At 47.2% G+C, this 26058-nt stretch overlaps 1 protein-coding gene and 1 long non-coding RNA gene across 3 annotated transcripts in view; one reads left to right on the top strand and one right to left on the bottom strand.

The window, feature by feature from the left end:
• SEMA3B (semaphorin 3B) overlaps positions 1-11347 on the top strand; it is a 32543-nt gene extending 21196 nt beyond the window's left edge. For both annotated transcript variants that reach the window (XM_083155829.1, XM_083155830.1), the window contains 12 exons: positions 1814-1933; positions 2263-2405; positions 2489-2606; positions 3352-3421; positions 3723-3867; positions 4013-4232; positions 4345-4436; positions 5600-5641; positions 6200-6357; positions 6920-6975; positions 7224-7363; positions 7777-11347. In XM_083155829.1, the coding sequence (XP_083011955.1) occupies positions 1814-1933; positions 2263-2405; positions 2489-2606; positions 3352-3421; positions 3723-3867; positions 4013-4232; positions 4345-4436; positions 5600-5641; positions 6200-6357; positions 6920-6975; positions 7224-7363; positions 7777-8250 (1778 nt within the window). In that variant the 3' untranslated portion in view covers positions 8251-11347. The remainder of the gene's footprint in view (positions 1-1813; positions 1934-2262; positions 2406-2488; positions 2607-3351; positions 3422-3722; positions 3868-4012; positions 4233-4344; positions 4437-5599; positions 5642-6199; positions 6358-6919; positions 6976-7223; positions 7364-7776) is intronic.
• The window catches only part of LOC146025781 (uncharacterized), a 113681-nt gene extending 87627 nt beyond the window's left edge, over positions 1-26054 (bottom strand). Inside the window, exons 1-3 of the long non-coding RNA XR_014454294.1 lie at positions 25985-26054; positions 18983-19064; positions 17428-17509 (exon numbers count right to left, since the gene is read on the bottom strand). This is a non-coding gene — a long non-coding RNA (uncharacterized LOC146025781). The remainder of the gene's footprint in view (positions 1-17427; positions 17510-18982; positions 19065-25984) is intronic.
• Between the last annotated feature and the right edge of the window lie 4 nt (positions 26055-26058).

The raw sequence follows: 26058 nt of genomic DNA, 5'->3' as shown, positions 1-26058 counted from the left end.
TGTACACATACTGCACTCCCATATACACACACTGACAATACCATGTACACATACTGCACTCCCATATACACACTGACACCACCATGTACACATACTGCACTCCCATATACACACTGACACCACCATGTACACATACTGCACTCCCATATACACACTGACACCACCATGTACACTTACTGCACTCCCATATACACACTGACATCCATGTACACATACTGCACTCCCATATACACACTGACACCACCATGTACACATACTGCACTCCCATATACACACTGACACCACCATGTACACATACTGCACTCCCATATACACACTGACAATACCATGTACACATACTGCACTCCCATATACACACTGACAATACCACATACACATACTGCATTCCCATATACACACTGACACCACCATGTACACATACTGCACTCCCATATACACACTGACAATACCATGTACACATACTGCACTCCCATATACACACTGACAATACCACGTACACATACTGCACTCCCATATACACACTGACACCACCATGTACACATACTGCACTCCCATATACACACTGACACCACCATGTACACATACTGCACTCCCATATACACACTGACACCACCATGTACACATACTGCACTCCCATATACACACTGACAATACCATGTACACATACTGCACTCCCATATACACACCCAACAATACCATGTACACATACTGCACCCCCATATACACCCTGACACCACCATGTACACATACTGCACTCCCATATACACACTGACAATACAATGTACACATACTGCACTCCCATATACACACTGACAATACCATGTACACATACTGCACTCCCATATACACACTGACAATACCATGTACACATACTGCACTCCCATATACACACTGACAATACCATGTACACATACTGCACTCCCATATACACACTGACGCCACCATGTACACATACTGCACTCCAATATACACACTGACACCACCATGTACACATACTGCACTCCCATATACACACTGACACCACCATGTACACATACTGCACTCCCATATACACACTGACAATACCATGTACACATACTGCACTCCCATATACACACACTGACAATACCATGTACACATACTGCACTCCCATATACACACTGATGATACCATGTACACATACTGCACTCCCATATACACACTGACACCACCATGTACACATACTGCACCCCATATACATACTGACAATACCATGTACACATACTGCACTCCCATATACACACTGACAATACCATGTACACATACTGCACTCCCATATACACACTGACACCACCATGTACACATACTGCACTCCCATATACACACTGACAATACCATGTACACATACTGCATTCCCATATACACACTGACAATACCATGTACACATACTGCACTCCCATATACACACTGATGATACCATGTACACATACTGCACTCCCATATACACACTGACACCACCATGTACACATACTGCACCCCCATATACACACTGACACCACCATGTACACATACTGCACACCCATATACACACTGACAATACCATGTACACATACTGCACTCCCATATACATACTGCACTCCCATATACACACTGACACCACCATGTACACATACTGCACTCCCATATACACACTGACAATACCTTGTACACATACTGCACTCCCATATACACACTGACACCACCTTGTACGCATACTGCACACCCATATACACACTAACACCACCATGTACACATACTGCATTCCTGTGTTTTTGTGTCCCACCTATCGTTACCGTCTTAAATGCTTATTTTCCAGGGGAGGAAATATACTCTGGAGTTGCTACCGATCTTATGGGGCGAGATTTCACCATATTCCGGAGCTTAGGAAGACGCCCCCCTCTGCGCACAGAACAGCATGATTCCCGCTGGCTGAATGGTGAGTTCTGCTGCCTGCCCCAGGGGGCAGCAATATTACAGGGCTGACAACATATATTACATACACCTCTCACAGTGGTTACACAGTGGTCCTATGGCTTACACAGAGAGCACACATCACACAGCGATCTCGCAGGCAGCATGTGGTTCACACAGCCGTCACTCATATAACACGGTGAACACGCAGGTGGCGCACAGATCACATGGCAAGTACGCAGATAACACAACAAACCTTCGGAACACAATGCCTATACTGATATGTGTATATTGTGTGAGTCCAGCGTTGGATGAGCACCCACATTTCTGTACATGTTCCCCTGTCATCCCTAGAACCCAAATTTGTAAAAGTGTTTTGGATTCCGGAGAGTGAAAACCCTGACGATGATAAAATCTACTTCTTCTTTCGAGAGACACCCGTTGAGGGTCTGGGAGGAGTCAAACAGTCCTACGCCCGGATAGGGCAAATATGTCGGGTAACTAAACACTGACAGTATCTCTCAGGTATGTCCGATCACTCTGGTTATATCATGCTAATCCGTTATCTTGGCTCTGACAGAATGACATGGGAGGACAGAGGAGCTTAGTGAATAAATGGACGACATTCCTGAAGGCTCGCCTTGTGTGCAGGGTACCTGGCAATGAGGCAGGGGGCGATACCACCTTTGATGAGCTTAGTAAGTAACCCCTCCCTGAGACAAGCAATTTTACTTTGTAAGTATTAATAACATGAAGATGCCATACTGGAAGAGCGGCTTAGAACAAGAAAGATTCCCAGTTGTACATCTGGTTAGCAGCAGCACTCTACACCGAATAACTGTATAAGGCCTAATACACACTGGTGTTATTACTGGCTCCTTCATGTGGAGCTACGGCTGCTCGGTGACCCTCCCAGGCAGAGCTACGGCTGCTCGGTGACCCTCCCAGGCAGGGCTACGGCTGCTCGGTGACCCTCCTAGGCAGAGCTTCAGCTGCTCAGTGACCCTCCCAGACAGAGCTATGGCTGTTCCGTGACCCTCTCAGGCAGAGCTACGGCTGCTCAGTGACCCTCCCAGGCAGAGCTACGGCTGCTCGGTGACCCTCCTAGGCAGAGCTTCAGCTGCTGCGTGACCCTCACAGACAGAGCTATCGCTGTTCCGTGACCCTCCCAGGCGGAGCTATGGCTGCTCCGTGACCCTCCCATGAGGAGCTATGGCTGCTCTGTGACCCTCCGAGGCAGAGCTATGGCTGCTCTGTGACCCTCCAATGCAGAACTATGGCAGGTTTGACAGTTTGGCCATAGGATGGAGCCATTACAAGTGAATGTGGATGACCAGCGACACCGGTCCTGTGTGGTCACAGTCACTCTACTGCATACAGCATCAGCTATCTCTTACACTGGAATTGTTGCTTATTACTAATTGATGTGTGTCTCTGCCCTAGGGGATGTATTTCTGCTGCAAACAAAAGACAGGAGGAACCCACTGATATATGCTCTGTTCTCCACCTCCAGGTGAGAAAGATAAATAAAGGCTGATAGAGACAGGCAGCTTGGGTGTGAGAGACTGCTTGTGCTCTGGTCCCTGGTGCAGCCTGTGAGTGAGCTAGGAATCGGTGACTGTACGGTATGCTTTGGCTGAATGCTGTCTCTGTGAACTGTCAGGGGGAGCCATGCACGTGTTTGTACCTTGTATTTGTGGTGAACTGTAATGCAGTGTGTTTGATAGAACGGAACGCAGTGCATAAAGATGATTATATACAATTCAAAGTGAACTGCTCTGCTTACGGAGGTTTGTTCTACCCGTCTCTCGCAGTTCTGTGTTCCGTGGCTCTGCAATCTGTGTCTACACTATGAATGATGTCCGCAGAGCTTTTCTTGGGCCCTTTGCTCACAAAGAAGGACCCAACTACCAGTGGGTGTCGTATCAGGGCAGAGTGCCCTATCCACGGCCCGGGATGGTAAGTAATATGGCTGAGATTGGTGGTTTGGGAATAGGTAGGAAGTGACACGGAGATGGAAAGTGTGATAAAAATAACACACGTGTGGAATGCTGGGAGGACAGAAAACGGAACACTGAATAACTGGCTTCTCTGCCCCCTCTAGTGTCCCAGCAGAACATTTGGAAGTTTTGAATCCACCAAAAACTTTCCTGACGATGTGCTGCAGTTTGCACGGAATCACCCGCTCATGTTTAACCCTGTAACACCTGGGGCTGGAAAGCCCATTTTCCTGCGCAGCGGCGGGGATGTCATGTTCACGAAGCTGACAGTGGACAGGGTGACTGCCGCTGACGGAGACTATGATGTCATGTTCATTGGAACAGGTGAGGGTGTTACAGAGGGACCTGTACTGCTTGTTGTCACACGGTGGTCACTGATCTCCTATACTGGTGATGTCCCATCGTCTCTGACACTGTGCTGTCTGCCTTTTCCCAGATGTGGGCTCCGTGCTGAAAGTGATCTCTGTGCCCAAACAGAGCTGGGACCAGATGGAGGAAGTGGTTCTGGAAGAGCTTCAAGTCTTCAAGGTAAGAGAGAGAGGGCACTGGGAGGGAACTGTCCTCTGTAGGAGTAAGAAGCTGTCTCCTGAGACTCTAATACACAGTGGAGGATGAGCTAATATCCAGCCGGTCAGTCCGTCACTATGGACCCTATATATATATACCATGTATAGTAATAATCCCAGTAACATTCCTTGTTACAGCAGTTTGTATTGTTGCTTTAGGACTATTTATCATGGTTACAATGCCGGGACAGCTCGCCACCGACTGCAGCAATGAATGTTTACGTTTCCAGGTTCTGATCCGGAACTGGTACTGAGCATGTACGTGACTTTATGTCACGCAAGTGCACTGAAAAGCGCGGATAGCCATACTGCACTCTTATAGAACTAATAATAATAATAGGAAAGACCAGGCTCCCACCATCTGTAGATAGCACAAGGCATCAGAGGCTCACAATATTGGGCCAAATGTAATAGGGTGTGAGAATCAGAAAGGGAGAGTTTTTCAGCAATCACTTACACTGAGAAACCAGGTTGCTCTTTTAATAAAATGGGAAACTCTCCCAAAATCTCTCCCTTTCTGATTCTCGCACCTTATTACGTTTGGCCCATTGATTTTGACGGGGGTGGAAATGCTGGATAAGAAGGGCTGTAATAGCAAAGCCTGGATTACTTTCACTTGTGTGACCACATCTGCCCAGTCTGAGAGCCTCGGAGCGGCTTTGGGCTGGACTGTCACAGAACAATTTGTGGTACGTTTGTAGTTAAAACAAAATACACTGGAACTAACGCGGCTCCTACGCCCATACACGGCTCCTACGCCCGTACACGGCTCCTACGCCCGTACACGGCTCCTAGACCCGTACACGGCTCCTACACCACTACACGGCTCCTAAACCCGTACACGGCTCCCACACCCGTACACGGCTCCCACACCCGTACACGGCTCCCACACCCGTACACGGCTCCCACACCCGTACACGGCTTCTACACCCGTACACGGCTCCTACACCCGTACACGGCTCCTACACCCGTACACGGCTCCTACATCCGTACACGGCTCCTAGACCCGTACACGGCTTCCTACGCCAATACAGTTTCTACAAGCATTTCTGGTTACCAGCTAGATGATAGCGGCCCCTATAGCAAGCGTGTGACAGGTAATAATGCTGTGTACTCTCTGTGCAGGACCCATCTCCTGTCACCGGCATGCAGATATCGTCCAAGCGAGTAAGTACAAGTTTCCGTATTGTATTTACACATCTTATAGCAAATGCATTTGTTCACTCTATCAAACCCTGCACTCTTTCCCTTACTCAGTGACTGCACTCCCCCCCTTCAGTCTGTATCCATACTCTGTGCTCAAAACTTCCCCTACCCCTTACTCTGTGTCCACACTCTCCCCCCTCACTCTGTGTCCGCACTCTCAACCCCTCACTATGTGCCTACACTCTGCCCCCTCATTCTGTGCATGCACTCCCCTCGACTCATGTCTGCACTTTCCCATCCCTCACTCTGTGTCCACACACTCCCATCCATCTCACTCTGTGCCCGCTCTCACCTGCATTCTGTGCCCACAGTCTCCCCCCCTCACTCTGTGCCCACACTGTCCCCCCCTCACTCTGTGCCCACACTGTCCCCCCCCTCACTCTGTGCCCACACTGCCTCCCCTCACTCTGTGCCCACACTCTCCACCCTCCCATTCTGTGACCGCACTCTCCCCCCACCCCCACACACTCTGGGCCAACACTCTCTCCCCTACTCACTTTGTGTTTGTACTCTCCCCAGCAACAATTGTATGTGAGTTCTGCGAGAGGCATTTCCCAGGTGCCCCTGCATCGCTGCGGTATCTATGGGAAGGCTTGTGCTGAATGCTGCTTAGCCAGGGACCCTTACTGTGCCTGGGATGGTGCAAGCTGTACCCGGTACCTGCCCAACACCAAGAGGTGAGAGAAAGACGTCTCTGGAGACAACCAGCCTCCGCATCATTACTAATGGCCATAGTAATGTGTTTATGTGACTAGTTTTCTACACCAGTAAGAAGGGGCTATTCTCTAATAGTCCACAGAGTGGATCCAGAGCGCGACCAGTGACATTTGCCCAATTCAGCATTTTGAGTCACACTGAGTGTAGTCAGTGATACAAACACATAGGTGTATTGCAATCTTTTCAGGGGCATCTGACCCAGCGACTTTGAATTAGGACGCAGCTGTAAAGTCTTTGAGGCTTACATGCCACAGACATTCTGATCAACCATAGAGCAAGCGGCGTCAGCTGTACCAATGCCCCGAGCCCAGACATCAGCTGCAGAAAGTAACAGCTATGAAGTTAGTCATGTGGAGTAACACATATAAGACATGATGACATGTATTCTGAGACTGGTACCCGTTGCTGGGGGTTACTGCTGACAATGACACCTACCACCTGCCAGCACCCTAATTTTTGCCAATGCTTATAATATTATAGTGCCCACTGTCTCTTACACTCTACCCCATCTCTCTTACCCAGGAGGTCTCGGCGCCAGGATGTTAGGAACGGGGACCCCAACACATTATGTTCAGGGGGTAAGTGTTTAACTGGTGTACCTTGTACGGTCTGAATTTATGTAATATATATATATATACACACACACATATATATATATGTACACAAACATACATACATACACACACACACACACACACACACACATATATATATATACACACACACAAACATACACACACACGTCTGCCCCTTCTCTATTTGTGCATGTGTAGTACATACTGTGGTGTATCCGCCGCCATACACAATGTCCCCGTTCTCCCTGCAGAGCAGCAGCGGTACAGTGCACAGGAGAAGAGGCTGGTCGGAGTAGAGGGCAGCAGTGTATTCCTGGAGTGCCTCCCCAAATCCCTGCGTGCCCAGGTCACATGGACTCATCAAAAGTCACCCGAGTTACCCAGAAAAGAGGTAAACGAGTCCCTGAAAAGATTGGAGGGATACGTTAGACTTCTAGTAAATGCTGCCCGACTTATGAGTCTTAGGTTCTAAATACAGTAGAACAGTGTAAGTTTTCCGTTTTCCATGCTTAAGCACAGATAGTTAATGAGTGAGGTGCTAATTAAGTCACCTGTGCAGTTGCCTGATTTTAGAGCAATTGATTTTTCTATTCTACGGTGTATTCTTGGTTACAATATTACTTGCCAAGTGTGCCACGATTCTGCCATTGCAGTCTGCGCCATTCTCCTCCCTTCGCCCGTGGCACCTTGGTTATGACCGGACATTGATATTTGGCTCATTGTCCATAACTGAGTAGGAGAAGTAAATCTAGCCCTTGGGTTGGCAGTTTCCAGGCCCTAACTCCTGTGTTGTTCTCTCTCCAGGTGCAGTTTGATGAGCGAGTGATAAATACAGACCGGGGGATTCTCCTGCGCACTGTAATGCGTCGTGACGCTGGAACGTTTCTCTGTCATGCCTCAGAACATGGATTTACTCAGGTCCTACTACATCTAAATCTAGAGGTCATCCCATCCTCTCGGGCTGAGGAACCAATAGGACCACAGCGTGTGCCGCAGATGAAATGGTACCAGGACTTTATGCGGCTTCTTCAGCAGCCGGGTTCCAAAGGGGAGCAGATGTGTGAAGAGCTGTGGGCTCGGAAAGGCCGGACCCACCACCCCCCAGGCCCACACGGGGCTCCACAACTTCCAGCCTCTAAGGGGCCTGGACGGCCGTTGCCTCCGCTCAGCATGAAGGCAAAGAAATGGAAGCACCTGGAGGATAAGATAAAAGTGCGGAGTCGCCGGACGCATGTGCACCAAAGGGCTGAGCGGGGCCCTCGGAGTACCGCCAGTTAGGGTCCTGGATTCCCAAACATATGAACCTGTAACTGTAGAAAGAGAAAGGGCTGGTAAGGGAGGAACTTCTGGAGGGTGGGGGTCTGTCCTCTTCTGTGTGTTCCTTACTGAGGGCTTCTTGTCCATCTCGGAGCAGCGTATACATGTACAGAGCATTGAATGGTAACCCAATCTCCTACCAAAGACTATTGCTTCATTAACTCCAGATAAAGGTGCTGAACAAGACACGACCAGAACTCTCGTCCCTCCAGTGCCACATTGTCTTTATGTATTTATAAACACTCCAATGTCATAAGGGAGCAAAACACTCAGCCTGAGGACCAGGGATTCTCCCAGAGGACTGGTCACTGCCCCTTTGCGGTATACAAAGCACCCCCAAGACTATCTGTCCTGATGCCAACTCGCCTTGGCAAATGCACTCCAATGACAAATTAATTCCTATAGCACAAGTTCAAGACTGAAACCATGCTTAACTGGGGAGATTCACAGTCCTATAGAAAGTGACGCAAAATGTAGGGGGTATGAGGTTCCTACACAACTGCATAGTCCTATAGAGAGAGTCCCACAACGTAGGGGGTATGAGGTTCCAACACGCCTGCACAATCCTCTAGAGAGAGTCCCACAACGTAGGGGGTATGAGGTTCCAACACGCCTGCACAATCCTATAGAGAGAGTCCCACAACGTAGGGGGGTATGCGGTTCCTACACACCTGCATAGTCCTATAGAGAGAGTCCCACAACGTAGGGGGGTATGTGGTTCCTACACAACTGCATAGTCCTATAGAGAGAGTCCCACAACGTAGGGGGTATGTGGTTCCTACACAACTGCATAGTCCTATAGAGAGAGTCCCACAACGTAGGGGGTATGAGGTTCCTACACAGTCCTATAGAGAGTCCCACAACGTAGGGGGTATGAGGTTCCTACACACCTGCACAGTCCTATAGAGAGTCCCACAACGTAGGGGGTATGAGGTTCCCACACTCCTGCACAGTCCTATAGAGAGTCCCACAACGTAGGGGGTATGAGGTTCCCACACTCCTGCACAGTCCTATAGAGAGTCCCACAACGTAGGGGGTATGAGGTTCCCACACACCTGCACAGTCCTATAGAGAGTCCCACAACGTAGGGGGTATGAGGTTCCCACACTCCGGCACAGTCCTATAGAGAGTCCCACAACGTAGGGGGTATGAGGTTCCCACACTCCTGCACAGTCCTATAGAGAGTCCCACAGTGTAGGGGGTATGAGGTCCCCACACTCCTGCACAGTCCTATAGAGAGTCCCACAACGTAGGGGGTATGAGGTTCCCACACTCCTGCACAGTCCTATAGAGAGTCCCACAGTGTAGGGGGTATGAGGTTCCCACACTCCTGCACAGTCCTATAGAGAGTCCCACAGTGTAGGGGGTATGAGGTTCCCACACTCCTGCACAGTTCTATAGAGAGTCCCACAATGTAGGGGGTATGAGGTTCCCACACTCCTGCACAGTCCTATAGAGAGTCCCACAACGTAGGGGGTATGAGGTTCCCACACACCTGCACAGTCCTATAGAGAGTCCCACAGTGTAGGGGGTATGAGGTTCCCACACTCCTGCACAGTCCTATAGAGTCCCACAACGTAGGGGGTATGAGGTTCCCACACACCTGCACAGTCCTATAGAGAGAGTCCCACAACGTAGGGGGTATGAGGTTCCCACACTCCTGCACAGTCCTATAGAGAGTCCCACAATGTAGGGGGTATGAGGTTCCCACACTCCTGCACAGTCCTATAGAGAGTCCCACAGTGTAGGGGGTATGAGGTTCCCACACTCCTGCACAGTCCTATAGAGAGTCCCACAGTGTAGGGGGTATGAGGTTCCCACACTCCTGCACAGTCCTATAGAGAGTCCCACAGTGTAGGGGTATGAGGTTCCCACACAGTCCCAGTTGCTAATTAGTTATTGGTTATGTAGATAAGCACACTCGCAGTACATGGTGCACACCCGTGTGTTTCTCTGCGCACCACGGGCACGTCTATGGTGCTTATAAGTCGGCCACATGGGAAGTTGAGCTGCAACCTAGAAAAAACAATGTTGACACTTTGGGGGAAAAGGGAGTTCTGTTTCAGATGGGATGTTGCTATGGGCAACCAATCAGATACTTCTATTATCTTCTAGAACAGTGATGGCTATTCTTGACACTCCAGCTGTTATTGAACTACACATCCCAGCATGCCCTGCTACAGTTTTACTATTTGGCCATGCTAAAACTGATGCAGGACATGCTGGGATGTGTAGTTCAACAAGAGCTGGAGTGTCAAGGTTAGCTATCACTGTTCTAGAAGGTGCTAAAAAAAAAAGTAGCTTCTGATTGGTTGCCCATAACATCCCATGTGAAATAGAACTCCCTTCTTTGTAAATGTCCTCATTTGTGTGCTGCTCCAGTACTCAGCCCATAACGAGTGACATCACAGAGGCAGAACCTGGACGGACAGGCTGCTCTCTCATCAGTACCGGCTGCCCCAATGTCTGTACGAGACGTGACCACACAGGTATGAGCCAATACAAATCTCCTGTCTGCCCTGAGAAAGATACAGACAGCTCACGTTCTACTACAGAAGAAGCAGCCAGTGAGGAGGACATGTACTGAGCACAAAGAGAGAGAAAGCGTCTCCTCACTTTACCACTCTCCAAGGCTTAGTAACTCTCCCCAACAGTATGAAAACAGTCTGCGCCAATCTTTCCACAAAATCTGTATTGTACAATATAAAGGTTTTGGGATTGGTGCTGCCACACCCCATCTCCCATGTGTATATCTCATGGTCCTCTACATTTCACTCCTGGTAACATTCCCAGCACACGTCTTACCCGGGACCAAGAGGTGAACAGAACTAACAAGACCCCCTTAATCAGGCTCCCACTAACTACCCCCCCCCCCCCCACCTACCACCCCCCCCAGGTACCGGCACATTTCTGTTAGTGTAAATAGTGTTAAGGTCTAAATTAACCCTTTCTGCTGCTACAGATTGTGTGATCGGCTTGGGCTGGTCACCGCTATGGTCAGAACTGTACTGGATGGAAATGACTTATTAAGTTAACACAATAAAAGCAGTTATTTAAAGGATGTATGGGTTCTTCTGTGGATGCGGCGGTGCTATAGATACACATGGAAACCCATTAGGTAGCTACATCAGCAGGGTGTGAACCTCATTGATAGGGAATGTTCAGATGGAACAGTTGGAGTGGTGAATTACTGACACACTTTGAAGACGTGTGTGGGGTCTGAACCCATATCTTAGAACATGGGGAGAATCCCGTGAACCAAGGTCTGGAAGCCACTAAGTCCTCATCTGCGAGAATAAAATCCTGGCCCCGCTCTAAAGGGAAATATCTGGATCCCAGGCAAGTCTGACTCATCCGGCGATCACTTCAAAGAGTCATTTGCAGCAGACCCGCAGAGACCCCTTTCCAGGAGCATGTATGTGTGCGTACATGGGTGTGTGTGTGTGTGGCATCGCTCACACGTGATAAACATGCGGGGTGTTTATGGAATACAGAGATGGAACTGTGCTAGGCTCATGCAGACATATTTAAAGTTTGTGCCACACTTGCTGCAGCATTTCCCAGGCCTTGCTCTGGATTTCATTCTGCAATAATAAACCTTATATTGGGTCTATGTTAGAATACAGACTTTTATTACTGGCGGAAATCAATAGTGCATTATCGCCACCTGCTGGCTAGCTGCAGAACTGTACAAACGCTATACAGTAAGAAATGCCAGTCTGTGTTCTATTTACAATGCTCTGTGAATTTCTGCCACAAATGTGTCTTTTATTTCCACGATTACTCACATTTTGTAGCCTTTGTTCATTTTAAAATGCGTGCGCAGTAATTGGTCTATGAGTAACATTAAACAGGTGCTGGGTGATTCCTATGTGAGTTTATGGCGATATAACCTGTCTTCCAGCAAGGCGCACAGGAGGTGACTGAATATACAGTGGTTGTGTGCAGGTTTGAGGCCTACCCAGCATGCAAGGCTCACGCCTCCTCTATGCAAGTATGCCTCAATGAGCAGATAAAAGGGTTGCCTCACATCACAGTAACTCAATGACTGAGCCTAATGGCTCAAATAAACCGCGAGTCAGACCGGGCATCATGAATACATTATCACGTGTCCGTATGACATTGCTAGGAGTGTAACTAGGAATGTGACTGTAATATGGCAGACTTCACACACAGAATACCTAGCTGGAATGGAAGAGTCTTAGAAGATTCACCAACCCCCAGGCATAGCTTAGTGAAGTCACTAGAGATGCGAACCTTGTAATGCTCAATACCCTAATGATCAGCCTAAAATCTGCTTCTTATCCTGCATCAGCCAACTGTCCCATGAAGCTTTATGTTCTTAGTGTCCATTTTAGAACCCTGCACCTTTTAAAATCTCTGCAGTTCCTCTTCTCTGCCTGGTGTGTCGCTCTATGTTTTGGTGCTTCTAGCACAGGTCTGGTCTGCATATCGGTGCTGAAATACGAACCACACTGTGCTACAGGCATCACAACAAAAGAGTGACACCCTGGGCAGGGAAGAGGAACTGCATGGGTTTTCACAGATGCAGGGAGCTAGAATGAACACTTGTTCTTACCAGTACTTGGATTGCCCAGACCAATGAGATTATAGGGATTTATTATTTTAGGGTAGTGTAAGGGATGTAACAGCAATCACAAGATTATGGCATACTAGCAACAGACTTCAAAAGTACACAGTCCACAGTTAGGGTAGCACAAGACAAGCAGAGATGTACTACATTCCAAGGTCAGGGCAGGCAGAAAACAAGGGGGATGCATAAGCTAGCTGAGGTCAGGGTAGGCAGAAAACAATGGAGATGCATAAACTAGCTGAGGTCAAGGCAGGCAGAAAGCAAGGGAGATGAATAAACTAGCTTAGGTCAGGGCAGGCAGAAAACAAGGGAGATGCATAAACTAGCTGAGGTCAGGGCAGGCAGAAAGCAAGGGAGATGCATAAACTAGCTGAGGTCAGGGCAGGCAGAAAACAAGGGAGATGCATAAACTAGCTGAGGTCAGGGCAGGCAGAAAACAAGGGAGATGCATAAACTAGCTGAGGTCAAGGCAGGCAGAAAGCAAGGGAGATGCATAAACTAGCTGATGTCAGGGCAGGCAGAAAAGAAGGGAGATGAATAAACTAGCTGAGGTCAGGGCAGGCAGAAAACAAGTGAGATGCATAAACTAGCTGAGGTCAGGGCAGGGAGAAAAGAAGGGAGATGAATAAACTAGCTGAGGTCAGGGCAGGCAGAAAACAAGGGAGATGCATAAACTAGCTGAGGTCAAGGCAGGCAGAAAGCAAGGGAGATGCATAAACTAGCTGAGGTCAGGGCAGGCAGAAAACAAGGGAGATGCATAAACTAGCTGAGGTCAAGGCAGGCAGAAAGCAAGGGAGATGCATAAACTAGCTGATGTCAGGGCAGGCAGAAAGCAAGGGAGATGCATAAACTAGCTGAGGTCAGGGCAGGCAGAAAACAAGGGAGATGCATAAACTAGCTGAGGTCAAGGCAGGCAGAAAGCAAGGGAGATGCATAAACTAGCTGATGTCAGGGCAGGCAGAAAAGAAGGGAGATGAATAAACTAGCTGAGGTCAGGGCAGGCAGAAAACAAGTGAGATGCATAAACTAGCTGAGGTCAAGGCAGGCAGAAAGCAAGGGAGATGCATAAACTAGCTGAGGTCAGGGCAGGCAGAAAACAAGGGAGATGCATAAACTAGCTGAGGTCAAGGCAGGCAGAAAGCAAGGGAGATGCATAAACTAGCTGATGTCAGGGCAGGCAGAAAAGAAGGGAGATGAATAAACTAGCTGAGGTCAGGGCAGGCAGAAAACAAGTGAGATGCATAAACTAGCTGAGGTCAGGGCAGGGAGAGACGAGCGAAATCCAGTTTCAATCTGAGTCAGCAACAGTTAATGAAGGATACAGCAAGTAACCATAACCAGCACTGATGAGACATTGTGACAAATGTTATTAATCCAAATGTTTCCTTTACATACATTTATCATTATATCACTGAGCAGGAGCAGAGTAAACCAGCCAAGTCATTCAGCAAACACAAGTGAAGCATTTTATTGATTGTGAAGATTCTGCCTTGCTGTTCAGCAACCACACACAAAGCAATATCTTCTTACATGGAACAAATTGTACAGAATTACCCAACCAAGCACAAGATAAGGAAGGCGCTGTGTGATAAAAGGCTGGCCATGCAGAGTATTATCCCCTGCAGACCTGCAGTAATATCTTTGGTCATGCCTCAAGGAGTCCATTGTTACAGATCATTCATGTTACCTAGGAGACTGCAAACTTCACCGAGAGCTGTATGTGTCTCTGCATTCTCCTTCATCTTCTATCCCCCTCCACTGGTATAAGGATTTTACATCCTAGCCATTACTAATTCAGGTAAAATGCCGTCCCCACTATTCATATGTATGGACAACATCTAGATTTATTTGTGAATGTTACAAAATGTAATTGTAGCTATAATTACACAGGTCTCTTTCTCCAGAGACCCCGCATAATCTGCACTTGTGACTGGTCTCTGCAAACGCACAAATTTCACTTAATTGAATAAACAATAATTTATTAACATTTATTTACACAGCAACAGCATAGTCCATTGAGCTTTACAATTGGGAACAAAGCAGTGATGTGATTGTGTATCCACCAAAAAAATTATGGCATTTTAATTAGTACCCACTTTTTTTTACTTCATATTTAATTAAATTATAATTGTTCTAATAATCCACTTAATGACAGAATATTGCAGACTCCAAAGCTCTACCCAGCTGCCTCACTCTGTGAGCTCTGTACCCCTATTCATCCTGCAGACTGGCTGCCACACTTCATGGGTCCTGTGCCCCCATCTATCCTGCAGAACGGCTGCCACACTCCATGGGTCCTGTACCCCTATTCATCCTGCAGAACGGCTGCCCCACTCTGTGAGCTCTGTGCCCCTATTCAGCTTGCAGAACGTCTGCCACACTACATGGGCCCTGTGCCCCTATTCATCTTGCAGAATAACTGCCACACTCCGTGGGTCCTGTGCCCCTATTCAGCCTGCAGAATGGCTGCCACACTCCATGGGTCCTGTGCTCCTATTCGTCCTGCAGAACAGCTGCCACACTCCATGGGTCCTGTACCCCTATTCATCCTGCAGATTGGCTGCCACACTCCATGGGCCCTATGCCCCAATTCAGCCTGCAGAATGGCTGCCACACTCCATGGGTCCTGTGCCTTTATTCAGCCTGCAGAACGGCTGCCACATTCCATGGGTCCTGTGCCTCCATTCATCCTGCAGAACAGCTGCCACACTCCATGGGTCCTGTGTCCCTATTTATCCTGCAGAACGGCTGCCCCACTCCATGGGCCCTGTACCCCTATTCAGCCTGCAGAACAGCTGCCACATTCCATGGTTCCTGTCCACCATTCATCCTGCAGAAGGGCTGCCACACTCCATGAGCCCTGTGCACCATTCATCCTGCAGAAGGGCTGCCACACTCCATGAGCCCTGTGCACCATTCATCCTGCAGAAGGGCTGCCACACTCCATGAGCCCTGTGCACCATTCATCCTGCAGAAGGGCTGCCACACTCCATGAGCCCTGTGTCCCTATTTATCCTGCAGAACGGCTGCCACACTCCATGGGTCCTGTGCCTCCATTCATCCTGCGGAAGGGCTGCCACACTCCATGGGTCCTGTGCCCCTATTTATCCTGCAGAACGGCTGCCCCACTCCATGGATCCTGTGCCTCCATTCATCCTGCAGAACGACTCCCACACTACGTGGCCCTGTGCCCCTATTCATCTTGCAGAATAACTGCCACACTCCGTGGGTCCTGTGCCCCTATTCAGCCTGCAGAATGGCTGCCACACTCCATGGGTCCTGTACCCCTATTCATCCTGCAGATTGGCTGCCACACTCCATGGGCCCTATGCCCCAATTCAGCTTGCAGAATGGCTGCCACACTCCATGGGTCCTGTGCCCCTATTCAGCCTGCAGAACGGCTGCCACATTCCATGGGTCCTGTGCCTCCATTCATCCTGCAGAACGGCTGCCACACTCCATGGGTCCTGTGTCCCTATTTATCCTGCAGAACGGCTGCCCCACTCCATGGGCCCTGTGCCCCTATTCAGTCTGCAGAACAGCTGCCACATTCCATGGTTCCTGTGCACCATTCATCCTGCAGAAGGGCTGCCACACTCCATGAGCCCTGTGTCCCTATTTATCCTGCAGAACGGCTGCCACACTCCATGAGCCCTGTGTCCCTATTCATCCTGCAGAACGGCTGCCACATTCCATGGGTCCTGTGCCCCATTCATCCTGCGGAATGGCTGCCACACTCCATGGGTCCTGTGCCCCTATTTATCCTGCAGAACGGCTGCCCCACTCCATGGTTCCTGTGCACCATTCATCCTGTAGAAGGGCTGCCACACTCCATGGGTCCCGTGCCCCTATTCATCCTGCAGAACAGCTACCACACTCCATGGGTCCTGTGCCTCCATTCATCCTGCAGAACGACTCCCACACTACGTGGCCCTGTGCCCCTATTCATCCTGCAGAACGGCTGCCACACTGCATGGGTCCTGTGCCCCATTCATCCTGCAGAACGACTGCCACACTCCATGGGCCCTGTGCCCCTAAAATCTGCAGTGTTACTGTGTGGTATGGGAACTGTTTTGCCCACGGTCACAAAACACATTATGGCAAATAGTGACAGCGGCTGAGCGAATCAGCGGCAGTAGATTCCCTGCCATCCAGGATATCTATCCCTAGCGGTGGCTGCGGAAGTGCATAATATTATTAGACCATAGTCATCCAGCTCACAGACTTTCATCTTCGACCATTGGGTAAGAGGTACATGTGTATGGCTGCTTGTGCCACAAGACAAGCAAATAGTTTTACCATCAGTCCATTAAGTTACTGTACTCTAACCCCATAGCATTGTATTTCTAATTCTGACTTTTGACATATCACTACCAATGACATGTCCTTCTATTTGTGCTATTTATATTTGCATGTCGACTTAAATGCATGTCGACCTAATGGTGTCCACCTAATGACTGTCGACCAATGTTGGTGACCCAATGACTGTATCCCACCTGTTATTACCAGTGACCAGGGCATCTCCCTGAGATGGCGTCACTTACCTGCAAAGCCTGGCACATCCGCTATACATTATGTGTGATTGCTCCTGGACATCATACACAGGGACTCTGGTACTGCACCAAGCTGGAGACCATAGCAGAGTTTCACCAATAAATAACGATTTATACAACATCCACCCACAGCCTGGCTTTGTGGGGAGTTAAAACCCAATTTTTTTTTATACAATTAAGAATAAGGTCGGGCGCCTATGATAGGAGCGGATTGCCAATGAGCAGCTGCTAGGGAGTAGGGGTAGTCAGTCCCTACAATTTGACCAAAAGGGAAAAGAAAGAACAAATAACAGCACTACCGTTAAGTAAAAACAAGTGAAATTCAACCATCCTCCTGGAAAGTTGTTACAGGTGGAATTGGGCCACCGAAAGATTGTCCACAGGAGGAGGGATATAGCTGACACTAGTGGGGTGATGGCGGCAGTGAATCAATCCAAGTTGGATATAGATGAAAGTCCTGGATAGTTCCCAAATGGGTGGACCAGTCCTGGAAATGTGGCAATAACACCTAACGAGTTTCACTAGCTGCTGTAGCTTTTTCAAGTATGTATCTTTTAACCTCTAGTGGTGTTTTTATATAATTTGTATGTTTATGGTGTAGTAAAATACTGTCATTTATTCAATTTCACTTGTTTTTACTTGACAGTAGTGCTGCTATTTGTTCTTTCTTTTTTTCCCTTTGCGGCAAGTTACCCTATACTACAAAGAGGTAATACCAGAGATATGCCTTTGTAGGGGGAACCCTCCAAGGTGGTAATACTGCAATACCTGTAGTTAATGATTAAGGTATTCTTTAAATATTATATTTTATTTTTGAATGAATATTATCTATGTTATGTCATGTACCCTGTGTATTTGTCCCTATCTGGAGAGAGAGGCCCAGCAACAGTCTTTAGGTAAATTGCTATGATGAGGGATTAATTGGAGCCATACAAATAATACTTATTACTGGGATATTGGGCCTATTATTAGAGCCACCTCAATTACCATCATATTACACCCTACAAGGCTAATGCCGTGTTATTAATGCTGACATTGGCCTGCTGTTTCTGGGTCTGATTCTTTCCCATCCATAACAGCATTATCCCAACTATGCTTATTTCCTAACTTCTGAGCTTTCGTACATTGTGGCAATCTCCCAACCAGCCACCAGATGGCCCTATGTCATAACATCTTTTTACTACGCGCAAATGGTGCACTCTCTCAGCTCGCAGGTGAAACTATGAAACCTCATAAATAACTCATTGCATAGAACATTGCAAAGACCACCTGATCCTGCACAGAGACTGTCCACCACCTCCTCCCAGCGCAGCAGGCCCCTAATCCTATCCTGTCAGACATTCAGTGATCCAATTGTCCCCATGGGTGTAGTCAACCCTGGACACCTGAAGAAATATTAAGACCAAGCCTGATTTATTTTAGGCAGTTACTCACTCTTCTTCTTAAGTGGCATTCAGTACAGCCATATTTCAAGAGGCCATGCTAAAGTCTGAAGTGTGCTGTTACGAGTCAGGTGTAGGTGAGTGAGGGTGCATGGCCAGCCTACCTCCAGGACTGGCACAGAGATGACACCGCTGCAGCACTGATAATATGTAGGCCCTAAGCCATCAGCATCCGTCGGAATGGATCTGTAGGAAAGAAAGTGGACACAACATCTGAGTATGCAGTAACAGATGGACCACCAGTCAGACGCCCTTACTACTGACCACCACAGAACCAATTGCTGTGAGATTACATAAAGGGTATGGTAACAAATGGAACCATGGGGCTGTCTTGCTGGTGTTACATGCCACAAGTACACGTAGCGTCAGGGCTATTGACTGATCATGGTGCAGGGTACATTAGAGCAATCAGAAATTGACACAATGGAGGAAAGACGTTTCCTTTCCGAGCAACGGCCCCAAACGCCAACATTCTACTACCTGCTGAAGGCATCTACACTTCTGTCCTGAAGGGTCATGTAGGGTACACACCAGAATGAACATGATCGTGCGACAATCTTGAAACGATTTCCTTGAAATAGTACGATGGTCGCACAATGGATTGAAGCACACAATCTGCACACGATCAGTACCCAACGCAATGCAGATGACGAATCTTTAGTGCAGCAGTTCAAAACGCCAATCCGACAAATGACCGGCGGGGGCGCGCGAATCGGATCGGAATCATACTGGAAACACTTTTACATCCAATCGGTCGTATGACGTGTCAAAATCGTGGGAGTTGAGCCAAAACCGTTCTGGTGTGTACCCAGCATCAGACTCTGGCTACAGCAGGCAGTGGCTTGTTGCCAGTCCAGCGCTCTGCAAACAGGCTCTTCAGGTCTACGATGGTTCATCTCAAAATGAAAGCCAAGGACACTGGTGAAAATCACTGAGGAAGGAGAAGTCTTTCCGAATAGTTTTTTTTTTCTGTGATATTATCATTATGGAGGGAAACAGAATGAAGAGAAGAGAGGCATCAGCATAACACGTTGTGAAGAGACAGGTGCCCAGAATGAGGGCATCTATAGGGACATAAAGAAGTCGTCCACAATGCTCTAATGGCAGGACAGGCGATCAGCACAGGAACACAGAGAGGAGAGCATGGGAAATGTTAGTAAATTAACAGAGGAGCAGGAAGGGTGATATTACTGCTGACAGAGGTGTAATGACCCTGTCACACTGCCACTCTCATTCTGGTTATTGCCGGTTAGCTTGTGTTGGAACTCTGTGTGACTGGAGTTGGACACAGGAACAACCCGTGTAAGGGGGCAATGTGAGCGATCCAACCCGGGTCCCATTTACAGTATAGGAGGGGCCCCAGAAGAGTTCACACTGCAACCAACAAATCAAGTGCTGCCAAAATAAAACTATTTAGGGAAATAGTTTGCCACATGAGACAGGCTGAGATAGGGCACCTCCCATTCAGCCCTGAACTGTCTTGTGGCATCCTGTAGGCACTATTCTAAATCCGGTGTTCCTCTGTGCTTATTTCAATGAATGTTAAACGAGGCCATATTGCCGTCAAAACAACCTGTGTTGTGGGTATTTACTGGCAGATTTACAAGGCAGCAGCCGAGTCAGGTGTAGAAGTGTGTTAGCCTTGTACACAATACTAAATTAAATTAGGCAACTCAGGATGTGTATGTCTCAGGATATATGTTATATGGTAGACAAGATTTTGCACTGGATTATTAACACACAGTGGGGCAAATGTATTAAACCAGGTGAAGAGAAAACAAAATTTAAGTCTTGCTTGGTAAATCTCTTTCTGTGAGGATGTCAGGGGCCACAGGGCTAACCCTGGGTAGTGGAGTGGAAAAGAGCATTCCAGCACAGTAAAGGTTAAACTTCTTCTGCCTCCCAGGCTCCTCCCCTCATCTACCCCACCTCCAGGCCAGGCAACTGAGTTTTTAACAAGCCGAGGCAGGAGACAAGAGAGAAGGAAGAGAAAAGCCATAGAGAAACACATTCCGAACACATGTGAGTTCACTCAATGAAGGAACCATTAACTCTAACATAACTAAAGCATGCGCAGCAGGGAGTCATCCCTGTGGCCCCTGACATCCTCGAAGAAAGAGATTTAATAGGTAAGACATTAATCGAATGCTGGGATGTCCTAAAGCAGCCACCTGGGGGTAGGGTCACGCCTGTGCGGCAGCAAGTACACTCTGGCCAAAAGCCGGGTCCTGGGATGCAAATGTATCAAATGTGTAAAAGCGCACAACAGTGTTGGGGGACGACCAAGTCGCTGCCATGCAAATTTGCTCTGCTGTTGCACTGCCCCTAACAGCCCAAGACCCACCCACAGACCTCTCGGAATGAGCCCGGACCCAGGAACTGGGAGGGAGGCATCAAAGTATGCCTGCTTGATGACAGAAAGAAGCCAGCGGGCAGTTATCGGCTTAGTAGCAGGCCAACCTCTTTTTAAACCTGTAGAGCACAAAGAGAGAGTCCGATTTCCAAAATCACGGACCACATCTAGGGACCACATCTGTTCAAGAGAGGCATCTGGCCCCTGAAAGGCAGGGACTACAATCTCTTTGTTGACATGAAATTTGGACACCACCTTGGGGGAGGTGAGAAGGAACGGTTCGAAAAACCACCCTGTCAGGATGGAAGTTCAGGAAAGGTGACCTACAGGACAGGGCCGACACCCTCCTGGGCGAAGCAATTGCCAACAGGAAAATTGCTTTCCAGGTGAGCAAGCAAAAGTCTGCTACGTGGTGATTAGTATATAGGTGGTATGGTGTATATGTGGTGTGTAGTTAGTATATAGGTGGTATGACATTTATGTGGTGTATAAGTGGTGTGTAGTATATAGGTGGTATGGTGTATATGTGGTGTGGATGTGTAGTATATAGGTGGTATGGCGTTTATGTGATGTATAGTATATACAGTAGACAGAGTATCAACAAATGTGCGCGATTAAAACAAAGTGCAGCTACATATCAATACACCAGAGGGTAAACATCCAGAAAAATACCCAGGAGATATTGAGAAGACAACGAGAAAGGTGTTTAACACACAGCGCCCAATGTATAATCTTCTTTACAGCAAATATAATATAATAAAATCAGAGTCACCGTATTTCACTGCATGGACACGGAGTTAATTCAATTTGCAGGATTCAAATGATAACCACCTGTCCTCACAACAATTTTGGTGGAGGTGGTAGAATGGAAGACAAAAAATATCTTTGGATAAAAAGATATTTAATACTATTCCAAACTTACAAAGGTAGATGATAAAAACAGCATAATAGATAACCACTCCACAGAGGCACAACAGCTAGGTCAGATGGAATAAGCAGGCTCAGTCACAGGTCCGCCAACCAGTCTGGAACAGGGGATGGATTCCTCATCTGCAGCACCGCGATGACCAGGTGTAGGCTTCTCTCCAGGGGAAAGTCTAATAACACTCAACGCGTTTCGGATGTTCCTTCATCCTTCAGGAGTGTATGAGGGAATGACCCTTTAGTCCGGTTTATATACCCTAAAGTCCATAAGGTACAGCTGTACCATATCCGCCTATTCAGCAGTATTTCATTGAGCGGCGAATGTCCGGGTATGAAAACCGGAAGCAAAATGGCCGTGCGTGCCACGCCTAAGGTTCTTTGGAACGCATATGACGGAATCAGCCATGCATGTCGCGACTGTTCCACCTTTGTTACGGCGACTATAATGATGCCGCTCAAAATAGTTTGTGCGTGTCGCGGCCATTTTGCTTCAGTAAATACATGACAGAAAGACATTAATTTAAAACAATTAAAACATATAGCATATCAAGTATTTGCGCCAAGCGCAATCGACAAAACCAATGCGTATATAGCACAATGCTGTATCCAGGTAACTGATTCAAATAGCTATATAGATACTACGAGTGAGCACCATCAAAATTGGCTCAATGGAATACCGTTTGGCCAATTTACTCGTATTAAACAAAATTGTACAGATGAACAAGTTTGTAACCTTCAATTAGATGAAGTAAGTGCTAGAGGGTATTCCCAAAAATCTCTAAAGGAATCTAGGTCTAGAATAATGCAGATCGAGAGAAAAGATTTATAAAAAATTAAAACACAAGAAGAAGATAAAATCAAATGAGCGTCTATAAGTCAATTTAACTCTAGACACAAAGAAATCGAAGGTGTATTTAAAACCAATTGAAAACTTCTATTAAAATATCCTATTATTGGTAACTTATTACCTGAGGTGCCTAAATTTATATACAGGAGAGCACCATCCCTTTGTAACGACCTTGTGAAAAGTTAATCTGCGATACGGAAGAGTACCAGAACTAATGGTTTTCATAGATGTGGCACATGCTTGATGTGTAAAACAGTCAAGGCACAATCTAGGAAACTCATGGAGTTTAATATTGATAAAAAATCGTATAAAATTAAGCAATTTATTACGTGCCACTCCAAGAACGTCATCTATGTTTTGCAGTGTGAATACGGACTGACATATGTCGGGAAGACAACCCGACAATTAAAAGTCCGGCTCGCAGAGCATATTTATAATATAAAGGCCTTCTGACTCATACCGTATCTGCTAATTTTAAAAGTCATCATGATTCTAACCAGTGTAAATTAATAAATGTTGGGGGAATTGAACAGATCACATCCAATTGGTGATCTGGTGATATAGATAATAAATTATCAAAGACAGAAATGAGGTGGATCCACCGATTGAGGACCCTGGTTCCACAGGGACTCAATGGTGAATTCGAATTGAAACCCTTCCTCATTTAACTCAGGTCGCAAATCTTTCAATTCTCCTTTTTATTATATAATTCTCTTTTTTGCATTTTTGTATATTCACACTTGTTTTATTTTTTCCAGACCATCTTATGAAATTGTGAAATTATGGCCATATCGATTTGCGCTTGGCGCAATGGATACAGCATTGTGCTATATACGCATTGGTTTTGTCGATTGCGCTTGGCGCAAATAGATTATATGCTATGTTTTAAATTAATGTCTTTCTGTCATGTATTCACTGAAGCAAAATGGCCGCGACACGCACAAACTATTTTGAGCGGCATTATTATAGTCACCGTAACAAAGGTGGAACAGTCGCGACACGCACGGCTGATTCCGTCATATGCGTTCCAAAGAACCTTAGCCGTAGCACGCACAGCCATTTTGCTTCCGGTTTTCATACCCGGACATCTGCCGCTCAATGAAATACTGCTGAATAGGCGGATATGGTACAGCTGTACCTTATGGACTTTAGGGTATATAAACCGGACTAAAGGGTCATTCCCTCATACACTCCTGAAGGATGAAGGAACATCCGAAACGCGTTGAGTGTTATTAGATTTTCCCCTGGAGAAAAGCCTACACCTGGTCATCGCGGTGCTGCAGATGAGGAATCCATCCCCTGTTCCGGACTGGTTGGTGGACCTGTGACTGAGCCTGCTTATTCCATCTGACCTAGCTGTTTGCCTCTCTGGGGTTATCTATTATGCTGTTTTTATCGTCTACCTTTGTAAGTGTGAATAGTATTAAATATTTTTTTATCCAAAGATAATCTGCACTATTTTTTGTCTTCCATTCTACCACCTCCACCACAATTGTTGTGAGGACAGGTGGTTATCGTTTCAGTTGTTGAATCCTGTAAATTGAATTGGTACTTGTGTAATATCTGGGCGCCAGATTTTTTCATCGCATGCCACTACTTAAGGCATGCGATGAGACGCGATGGGACCCGATTTTCGGGCTTTTTAGATGTTCCTTGTACAATGTAAAAATCAGTCGCATCGCATGCCATTACAATGGCATGTGATGCGACGCGACCGACCGACCCGATTTTTACATTGTACCCAATGTTAAATGGCCCCCCAGACCCAATTTTTAATTGTATACCCACCATGATGGTTAATTATTAGGTAAAATGCCCCCCCCCCCCATTGTTAACGCAACGCCATGATAAACGCGAACCCGAAGCAAGCCCACAAGGGGCGGCGGTATGCGTCCTCCGACCTTTTCATACCCCACTATCCACGTCGGCGTGGAGTTGATGTTATATAGTGTGTCGAGCGCAGTGAGCACGAAGCGCGGAGAGCGCAGCTAGCACGAAGTGTGGCGAGCGCAGTGAGCCCCGCGAGGGGATGCGGAATACATGTGAAGTAATGCGCGTCCGCTCACCACGCTTCGGGCTCGTATACTACACATCCAATCACCTATAAACTATACCACACAACCCACAACTTATACACCATACCACCTATATACTACACACCACATATACGCCGTATCACCTATATGACACACCACATATTCACTATACTACCTATATACTACACACCACATATACTCCGTACCAACTATATACTATACATTGAGAAGACAACTAGAACGGTGTTTAACACACAGCGCCCAATGTATAATCTTCTTTACAGCAAATAAAATATAATAAAATCAGAGTCACCGTATTTCCCTGCATGGACACTGAGTTAATTCAATGGTACTTGTGTATTATCTGGGCACCCGATTTTTTCATCTTAGGGCATTGTACAACCAAATCATATTGCATGCGATGCGACGCGTTTGGACCAGATTTTTAATTGTACAGGCACCCAGATGCCTGATTCCTATGTTCAATGCCCCCCCAGACCCGATTTTTGATTGTATACCCACCCTGATGGGTAATGACTTACGTCAAATGCCCCCCACCCCCCATTGTTAACACCACCTCAGGATCATTGCCAACCTGAAGCGTGGCGGTACACGTCCTCCGACCTTTTCATACCCCCACTATCCACATCGGCGTGGAGATGATTTTATATAAATGCCCTCACACCTTTCTTATCAGTTACCTAGCTCCCCGCAGGTGATGGCAATCCTACATTACCAGGGAAGCCCGGGAACAGAGCATTTTCTCCCTGAAGGAGATGGTCAGGCGGCAACCATGAAGTATATATAGCTGGTATAGTGTATAGGTGGCGGTTAGTATATATGTGTGGTGTAGTATATAGGTGGCGCTGTGCAGTATATATAGGGGTAGTCTGTAGGTGGTGTAATGTATAGGTGTCGGTGAGGCATATGACATAGGCGTTCTGACCTATTGCAAAAAATCTTCGTGCTCCACCACACACGACTTCAGTCTTTCCCGCCAGCCGCGCCGCGGTGCACACT

The sequence above is a fragment of the Crinia signifera genome, chromosome 8, assembly GCF_055691185.1.
Source record: "Crinia signifera chromosome 8, ASM5569118v1, whole genome shotgun sequence".
Classification (NCBI taxonomy): Eukaryota; Metazoa; Chordata; class Amphibia; order Anura; family Myobatrachidae; genus Crinia; species Crinia signifera.
Note: the sequence above shows the minus strand (reverse complement) of the source record. Positions and strands in the feature narration are given on the sequence as shown.